Source organism: Engraulis encrasicolus, chromosome 16 (genome assembly GCF_034702125.1).
Source record: "Engraulis encrasicolus isolate BLACKSEA-1 chromosome 16, IST_EnEncr_1.0, whole genome shotgun sequence".
Taxonomy (NCBI): domain Eukaryota; kingdom Metazoa; phylum Chordata; class Actinopteri; order Clupeiformes; family Engraulidae; genus Engraulis; species Engraulis encrasicolus.
In genome coordinates, this window is record NC_085872.1 from 34,250,088 (window position 1) to 34,260,087 (window position 10,000).

At 48.4% G+C, this 10,000-nt stretch overlaps 1 protein-coding gene across 1 annotated transcript in view; it reads right to left on the bottom strand.

Annotated features, from left to right (window-relative positions):
- Positions 1 to 102: 102 nt before the first annotated feature.
- The window catches only part of sema6ba (sema domain, transmembrane domain (TM), and cytoplasmic domain, (semaphorin) 6Ba), a 95,752-nt gene continuing 85,854 nt past the window's right edge, over positions 103 to 10,000 (bottom strand). The window contains exon 18 of the mRNA XM_063220428.1: positions 103 to 1,079. Coding sequence (XP_063076498.1) covers positions 103 to 1,079 — 977 coding nt within the window. The remainder of the gene's footprint in view (positions 1,080 to 10,000) is intronic.

Genomic DNA, 10,000 nt, shown 5'->3' on the forward strand with positions numbered 1-10,000 from the left:
GAGAGCAGTCTGATATCCCGACGGGAGGGGAGTCAGCTGGAGATGGGTGAAGCCAGAGGGCCTGGGGGTACCAGGGGGGACACTGCCGCCTACAGTGGGTCCTCACTGGCCCATGGTGCTGCGCTCGCTGCCTGCTTTGCTGAGGAGGTGGCTGTAGTCCACCAGCTCGGCCAGTCCTCTGGAGCCGTGCAGCACGGAGCGGGTGAGGCCCGGGGGGTGCGAGGGGTGCGGGGGGCCCGGGTAGTGGTGGCCGGAGGAGGGCGGCGGCGGCGGCATGCCGTGGCTGCTGATGATGTAGCCGTCGTGCGTCCATCGCAGGGGCTCGCCGTACTCCACCTGCTGCGTGTTGGGCGCCGACACCACTCTCCTGCGGTCGGGCGAGTCCTGCGGCGTCATGGGGTAGCTGTAGTCCGGGGCCGACTTGCGCAGGGGGGCTCCGGGCCGACTGGGCTCGCGGTACTTGGACAGGGACACGTAGCGGGAGGTCTGGCGATCCATGCTGTCCATGCTGTGGTCGTCCAGGCGACGGCTCCCGCCCCCCGCCCCGTGCAGCAGCTTGGAGCTGAGGAAGATGGCGGTGCCGGGCGGAGGGCACTGCGTCCCCACGGAGTTCAGGTAGATGGTGCTCTGGCTCTGGTCCCAGCTGGAGCCGGACTCGGACATGCGCAGGCCCGGCGGCGGCCTCTTCTGCTGCAGCGGCGTCTGCTCCGGCGTGGGCAGGAGCCCCGGGTCCAGGTCGCCGGCCTTCACCCAGCCGTTGGGCATGACGAACAGCGTCTCCCCCTGGGAACGCCGCTCCCCAGTCGTGCCCACGCTGTGCCGCGACACGCTGATGACAGAGCCGGCTCCGGCGGGGCCGATCAAGCCGTGCGGCTCTTTCTCTGACTTGCGCTGGGAGCCGGTGCCCGAGCCGGCGGCGCGGCTGCGGGAGCGTTGACGATGCTTCTGGCCCATGATCCAGCACACGGCCAGGCCTGACAGCGCTGCGCCTGTGGAGAACGCCGACACCGCGGCCACCACCAGCAGGTTCAGAGTGACCAGACTCTCGGGCTCGTCCATGAAGCTCTCCCTCAGGAAGCCTAAAGGACAATGACAGAAAGGCCAAGGTAAGGCAGTGAGACAGGCAGAATGGCAAATGACTCATCAAAATGGTACTCCATTGAAATTTCAAAGAGGAACATACAATACAGTATATACTCTCAAAAATAAAGGTACAGAAGTCTTCGCTGCGGCAGTACCCTCAAGAGGAGTACCATTGCGTCGCTTGGGTGGTACCTCAAAAAAGAGGTGACAGGTGCACATTGCTCGACGTTGCAAGAAACTAAACGCACCTCTTTTTTGGGGTACCCATCAAGCGACGCAGTGGTACTCCCCTTGAGGGTACTGCCACAGCGACGAGTTCTGTACCTTTATTTCTGAGTATATGGCCACCCATACAGCTGAACATACAGCACATGAACATAACAAATGTTGCCTAATAATTGTTGGAGTTTTCTCATCAGCTTAGTAAATTGTGGTTTGTTTAAATAGGAAAAAGATGAGATGAATAATGACCTTAAACAGTCTGGGCTGCATTTCCCAAAATCATTTAGGTAGTATCCAACTGCATCCTAATCTTAATACCTATGTATAAATATTACAATAATTTCATATGCGTACATACAATATCTTTTTCTCACACATGTAAATAAGATGCTTCTGCAAAGTTCATATGCAGGGTAAAATAGTGTATAAACATTAAGTGATGATGTGAGACCTATTTCTGATATATTTACAAAGGGGGGCCTAATGCTTCAGTACTACTTAGGCTCAAATACTACTACAGAGTTTGTGGGGAAACGCAGCCTTTGTCTCAAGCTGGAGAATCTAACTCGTCCAGGATGTAGGAGTGGTGTTTCACGTAATGCAATGTGATGTCACACTATCATTGAAAAACGTGTTCCATATTTTGACACCAGATGGCAACAGAGTGCATTTGTCTCCTTGCCAATTCTATATGATAATCAGGTTTGCCGCATATATAACACAAGCACGGAGCAGGTGATACAGATGGTAGAGGGGTGTGTGTTGAGGCAAAACATGAACAAAAAGAGAATTCTACTCTCACACAGTCTCTCTAGAGTTGCCGAGGTAACGGGGCAGCAGGGGGTGATGGAGATGAATATAGATGTAATGTCAATTATTTATTGTGTACACCGAAAACTGCTTTAAGTTTCACTAATGGCTGCCAATAACATGGGACATATACCATTTTCTTCTTGAGCCATTTTTTTTGTCCAGAGGTCAGAAGTCTTCTTTCTCCTGTGCCTATAGGGATATACAATTTTTTTCCTCTGTAGTCTATGCCTAAATTGAAAGACCTGAGATGGATGGCATTACCCCGGTAACTATCGGAAATGAGCCGTCATTGTACACTTGGCTCCATCACTTTCCATCTCCACCCTTCCACTCCTATTCAAGATGCACTATATTGGCATTATGGTACAATATGTACATTGTTGCAAAGAAAAAAAAATCTCATTCTCCCTCCCTCCATCCATCCATCCCTCTCTCTCTCTCTCTCTCTCTCTCGCCTCTATACCTCTCCTCTCACTCCACTGCCTTTTCTTATATCAATCTTCATGTTCTTGTAGCCCACTCTATCTAGCAATATGATGCACCTCAAGTCTTCTTCTCATGCGCGGTTCTCAGGGATGCTCTTCAATTTCACCTCCATTTTTCTATCTCCCCATGTCACATCGTTTCCCTGTCTCTCACTCTCACGGCCACAGACACTATGTGGCATGCACTGTAACAGACTCCGCCAGAGAGGGGCTTAGCCTGCCTACCCGTCTTCTTATTTACAGCAGGGGTTTGGTTATTACCCCGGCCGGCACAGTGCTGAAGGATCCGCTTCCGCCGACTCTAAATTGGCTGACTGAAAAAAGTGATATTGATTTCAAATCTAACAGCCCTGTCAGAGAAGCCATACTGGGGAGGCAGAAATCAGTGAAGCAGTTAAGGTGTTGGACCATGGCTAGCATCTGTACCAACAGTTGAGACACCCACACACAAAACAAATATATATACATACACAATATTAATACTGTGTGTGTGTGTGCGTGTGTGTCTGTGTGTGTGTGTGTGTGTGTGTGTGTGTGTGTGTGTGTGTGTGTGTGTGTGTGTATCTGTGTGTGAAAGACAGAAACCAAAGGAGGGAATGTCCTTTCATTAATCTAGGTCCTGTGTTCTGTGCGTTTATGCAAGGAAGCCGACAGTGGGGGACAAAGGGGTTACATGTCCCGGGCCCAGGGAGAGAGGGGGCCCATAATTGGATGCTCATTATTATATTGTATGTATTGGGTTTGGGGCCCCTTCATGTGCCTTTGTCCCGGGCCCAGCCAAAGCTGATAGCAGCCCTGTGTTCATGGTTCTATGTCCTCTATCACTGCAGAGCAGGAGCTGTCCAGTCTAAGCCACAGCTTACTGCAGAGGCTCATTTCCATCTCATTTCTGAGAAGGCTACAGCAGACCTCACTCAGCTCTCTCTGTCTCCCTTTCCTCACTCTCACAATGACTCCCCTGGATTTAAAAAAAGCAAGAACAACTGAGGAAACCAACCGCCCTTTGACTTCTTAGCAGGCATGTTGAGGAGATGGAAATAAAGCATGTTGCACACACAGTCGTGCCTCTGTTTCTCTGGCTTTGTGTCTCTTTTCTTTTCACATGCACGCTCAGACCAAACTAAGCCAACCTCTATGGTTCAAGAATAGCCAGGGTGCAACCTCTTGTTTCAAACCAAGTCTCCCTAGAGCCTGGCATGACAAGAGTTCAAGAAGATAATACACTCCTCATTGCTTCTCTCTTGCATCACATTTTACAGTGTTGGATCAGAGTTTTGCACCTCTGATTCCTCCTTACTAACAATAGTAAGAAATAATAGGTACGGCTACCCGCCATGGGCACCTGTCCAAATAAACCGAGGTGTACCAGAAATAAGCTGAAAGGGATATCTGAGATACAGCCCATATGGTGTAAAAATGGAAATATGAAAGTGTTGGACCAGGCAGCTCTCACGCTAAATGCTTACTGCAACTGTGCAGTTCCTTACAACACACTGGAGATCTCAAAGGGATATGAAAAGCCCAACACTCAGCTTTTTGAAGTCTATGCCTTTTTAGCATTCCCTGTTATTGCTGAAAACAGTGGGATAACAAAAATGTGTCAATAAAAGCTTAGCCAGTGTAGCAGCCATAGTCCATCAGTGCAAATCTTTATACGGATATTTAGAATATTTAGAGGCATGGTACTGGCGCCCTCACGCATGCACGCACGTATGCACGCACAAACCTGCGCGCGCACATGCACACTCACCCGCACACCCGCACGCGCACGCACACACACACACACACACTCAAGCGTGCATGCACACTCACACACTTAAAAACAGCCTGTTCAAACATGGTCAGCACTGAGCAGATCTTAAAAGCCACAGAATGTGGAGTGGGAAAAGACTTTGAAGTAAGGAGAGGTCTTTGAAGTCCGGCCGGTGGAGGGGAAACCTGGAGGACATATCCAGGCAGCAATGAGGAGAGTAACAGATGCACTCTAGAGCCAGAGTTTGGATTTCATCTCAATGTCCTCTTCAAAATACCAAAATATGCACTCTGTCTCATGATGGCGTGTCTGTCTGCGTAGGCCGTCTGGAGTGACATTATGGCAGTGTCCAAAAACGCAGACAAATGTTGTGCAGTATCGCATTGATGACGCAAGTGAAGTCTCAGATTTGCTTGCTATTTCTGGTTGGCATGAATCATCCATGTATTTAAAAGTGCTCTGAATTGAGTGGAGGCTTACTGGAAATGTCCAACCTCTCTACTGGCTTTGAATTGATCATTGGATTCGAGGTACAATGACTCCATCCATTTTTTTTTATTATGTACTCAATAATCATCAATTTACCACCAACTAATCTTAATGGAAAGAGAGAAGCTTAATAATACGGATAGAACTACTTCTCCTTATTCAGCAGACAGGTCATTTGCAGTTTTCATGCTTTATTTATAGTGGTACCTGGATTCTCTCTCTCTCTCTCTCTCTCTCTCTCTCTCTCTCTCTCTCTCTCTCTCTCTCTCTCTCTCTCTCTGGTACCTGGACTCTGTTGTTCTTTCTCTCTCTCTCTCTCTCTCTCTCTCTCTCTCTCTCTCTCTCTCTCTCTCTCTCTCTCTCTCTCTCTCTCTCTCTCTCTCTCTCTCTCTCTCTCTCTGGTACTTGGACTCTGTTGCTCTTTCTTTCTCTCTCTATCTCTCTCTCTCTCTCTCTCTCTCTCTCTCTCTCTCTCTGGTACCTGGACTCTGTTGTTCTTTCTCTCTCACTCTCACTCTCTCTCTTTCTCTCTCTCTCTCTCTCTCTCTCTCTCTCGCTACTGTGCCCCAGCTATCAATTTTTTAAGGCATCCAGCAGATCGTTACAGAAATGGGGACAAGGAAAACAAACATCTCTCTAGTTCTTCTGAGAGGCTCTCCTGGGCCTCGTGTCAGACTCAGCATACTGAAAATGGGACACGGGGGTAGCAGCAAGTTCTCTGTTCCCAGTTCCGCCCCTGAGCTGTTGCCTGGCTTTTGTGATTGCAAACAGTAAATCACCCCACCAAAACTCTCCTTTGCACGCGCCCTGATCTCTAGAGGGATGTAATTGGATCCATCTGCATCCCAACACAAGTAGTGACTTATGTCACCACTACTGAACTCAAGTGCTTTCACAGCCATAGCTTAGGAACCGTGGTGGTGGAACTCCGCTCCAGCGTTCTAGAGCCCTCGAGTGATTTGCCAATCCACTCATCTGAAACCACAACAATGACTCAACGGAGTCAGTTCTTCAATCTTCCCTCTCATGCCTTGCCAAAACTTGAGCTTTGTGTACACAGATTTACATAACAAGCTTCTGACATTTTTGTACTTGTCTTTGTTTTTTTATTGCTTTTTTCCCCCTCATGCTAATTTTCTCCCTGTCAATCAGACAGTCAAGAAGCCTTACAGTGCATCCATAGGCTGGACTGGCAGATGCTTCAACTCGAGCTAAGATGACAGGATCTGATGCAATGTTACTGAGCGACCACAATCTCTGGGTAGCCTTCAAGTGGAATAAATATCGACCCAACTAGATTATAAGCACGATACCTCTGCAATCTGGCTGTCTTTGATGAACATTGAGCCAGACGTCGACTGTGAAAAATGATGCTGCTGACCGCACACCAGGCTCATGGCAAATGTTCTCTTGGTGAAAAGACTCTCTCTATGTGGCTTGTGTAAACTAATTGAAGAAACCTGGAAGATATAATAATGAGTTGTTGGCCACCAGTGAGCCACTGAGAGAACACTTTCATTGCAGATTTCTGATTTGAGAGAAGGCTGAGACATAATCTTGATATAAACAATAAAACCCCCCAGAAATTTCCAGCCAATGTATGCTATTTTCTTTACTATTCCCATGACCAGTATGAAATGAAATCCATAAAAACATACCGCTGTTGCTAACAAACATGTCACAATGAATTACTGAATGAAAAATAAATGCCACCACTATATCTGGCTTTCATCCTCAGATTTAATTAATTTCAGTCTCCAGTGAAATTGATTGAGGTGTTTGTTCATTCTGTGCCCATAAGACCGTGTTTGATAAGACATAAGGAAATGATGGCCATAGTCAGCTTCCCTTTATAGCATGTGGCAGTGTAACTATTGGCACTGATCTGGGCTAATGTTTTGGGCCTTTGCCCCCGCGAGTCACGAACAGAGCAGCCCTCTGAGCCTGGCTCCCCTACCTCTACCACCACAGCATGGACTGTCTGTTGTTATGGAAACACAATGCGAGCATGGGTGTCCCTTGGATGGCCGTCAGTCAGCTCAACGACATCGTCTCTGTTCCGGGGCTGGACTGGGGGGGAGAAATATGGGCCCGGGCACTTTTGGCTGAAAGGGGCCCCTAATAATTAGCAGAGCAGAACTGACTCACCGGTGGGCCCCGCCCCCTTGTGGGCCACGCCCCCCTGTGGGCCCCGCCCCCTTGTGGGCCCCTATTTTCATATTTTTATATATTAGAGATGTATCGGATCCTGCCGGATACCGGATCCACTGCCGGATCCGGAACCGGATACCGGATCCTGCAAAAGGGTTGAAACATACAGTCTACTCGCACACGTGGGCCCTTTTTATTACGCTGGCTCAAACTATTTTTTAGACTCATTGGCTTATTGCCACACTGCCTGCAACGACCGCTTCCAAAGGGTTTCACTCCATGCAGTGATTGGGGTTGCGAAAGACTGACTGAATAGCCTAGGCTAGAGATGCACCAGACCCTGATTTTGAGGTAACATGCCGGATACCGGATCCACTGCTTAAGATCCTGCCGGACCCGTATCTGGTAAAAAAAACCCTATTACCCTGCCAGATCCGCCCACGAGGGCGCAGGGCCGACCGGGAAATGCCCGCTATGCCAGATGGCCAGTCCAGCCCTGGTCTGTTCTGATGGGCCAGTGTGATACCCAGAGCTGGGAACTGGAGAGCATCCAGGCAGAGGTTCCAACCACAGGAGCGGGAGCCAGACACACACACAGAGTGAGAGAGAAAGAGCCAGAGATTCAGATAGGGGGAGGGAAAGACAGATAGAGAGAGAGAGAGAGAGAGAGAGAGAGAGAGAGAGAGAGAGAGAGAGAGAGAGAGAGAGACAGAGACAGAGGCAGAGAAAAAAAGAGAGACTCGCACGGTCAGCTGCCAACCCCAGCAGTGGGTATGTGGATGTGTGACAAAGGTGTCTGTGTGAGAGTGTATCTACGGTATCTCACTACTAATGCCCGTACATGACTCTGGGGTCCCCATGCTGAGAACAGACTAGAGTATGGAGAAAGATCCATTACTTACAGTATCCACGTGCACTGTATGTGTCATGTGCAAGATAATACACTGAATCATCGTTGTGGGCTGAAGCACACGTGTTCTCCAAGTCTGCAGCACACCCATGCTTTTCTCTTTTGGCAGCGATAATGCTGCTGGACTATGTGTATTCTGAATGCGTTTTCAGCAAGCCTGTCGTTGTCATCAGGACCTGATCTTTTCACTGAAACATGCTGTATGGTTGCAACTCGATTGCAACGCGGATTTGAAAACAAATCGCGTTGTGATGTCATCTGGCCGAGGCCTAAGTCAGGCTGCTCACTTTTTCAAGAAGTACTGCAGCACTGCCTCCCCTGACCAGGCTCTTCGCCCACCCGTGACCCGTACTGCTGCTGAGGAGGAACAGGTACAAGACCCGCCAACCCATCCATCCTTTCATCCAGTAGGGTGCGATCCCCCTCTCTTGTTGTGTCTCTACCATCTCTCTCTCTCTATCTCTCTCTCTCTCTCTCTCTCTCTCTCTCTCTCTCTCTCTCCCCCCCTCCCTCTCTCTCTCTCTCTCTCTCTCTCTCTCTCTCTCTGTCTCTGTTATATTTTTAGATCTGGTGAAAATGAAGGAAAGGGGGTATATCTGAAATTTGAGTAAAACAGAGTTAGAGGGATGGAGGAGAAAGGGAGTCTGTGACAGGGAGGGGGATGGGGATGAACATTCGTTCCCCCTATCGTGCCATCTCTCTCTCTCTCTCTCTCTCTCTCTCTCTCTCTCTCTCTCTCTCTCTCTCTCTCTCTCTCTCTCTCTGTGTTATATTTTGAGATCTGGTGAAAATGAAGGAAAGGTGTATATCTGGCATTTGAGTAGAACAGACTTTAAAGGGAGTTCGAGGGATGGAAGAGGAAGGGAGTCTGTGACAGGGAGAGAGAGGGAGGGGGGTGTGTGTGTGAATATTCGGGGTGATCTATTCATCTCCTGTTGTGTGCTGGTGGACTCTGATGGCAAACCCCTCTCAGTCTCAGTGGAAGGTGAGGACTTGGACCTGTCTACCTCTCGTCAGTGCATGCAGGCGTGGGTGGGTACAGATCCATCTCTACATATGGTAAAAACTGAAAGTCTTTTCAGTTTGTATCTCACCGGAAGATGTTCTTATTACCGTTACTACCGCTTACTACCGCTATTACCGTATTGGGCCGAATATAAGATAGGGTTTTTGTTCTAAAAACAGTTCTTTAAAAGGGGAGTCGTCTTATTTTTGCAAACTAGACAAAATATGATTTTGAATTAAATCACCTAAATAATGTTCTGACTTGACCTAAATTATTTTGGCGATATACCTCACAATGCAACAACACAGAGTAATGGTGAGGGCAAAAGATTGACTTGTCCATATAAAATAACTTATGCCTCTTTTCCATTGCCGGTTTTCTGGTAGGCCTACAGCTCAATCGTGAAGCAAAAAGTGGCAGCCGAGTCAGTGGAAATTGGCAGTGGAGGCATATAGGTAGTTAGTTGAGTTTTACCCTCGGCACGTTATGGATGCTAATCAAACGACTGGAAGGGGGAAAAAGTTTGAAAATCAACCCTTCAACTTGCTTTTGGTCACATTCGGTTTCTACAGTCCAATGGAAAACTTCTGGAAGCAGAAAATGAAGGGCGACTTGACGAGTCAGCTGCAGGTTAGATATTGCCGTCAACAAAGCATTTAGGATAATCTGCACAATAGTCTATCGTTTTGTACTCAGTGTTGGGAGTAACGGCGTTTAAATAAACGGCGTTACTAACGCCGTTACTTTTTTCAGTAACGGATAATCTAACTAATTATTCTTACTGTCAGTATAACGCCGTTACAATTTCATACACTCCGTTACTGCACGTTACTGTTTGGGTAGCCTATGCGTCGTCACCGTGCGTTCTATTACCAAAACCTCTCCATACGGTCATATGACCACGTTCGCCGCTGCCATCCACCCAGTAGAAGTCAGAAAGAGGGACAGAATGAGTGTGTGTGTGTGTGCTGCTTGGTGAACAGTGTTTGTCTGATCCCAGGATTATTGCGTTTGCGTCCGGATAGGTGGCTACCTGCATCACCAGGGGCTGAATGGAGGGAGCGCAAGCTAACATTACCAGAACCACT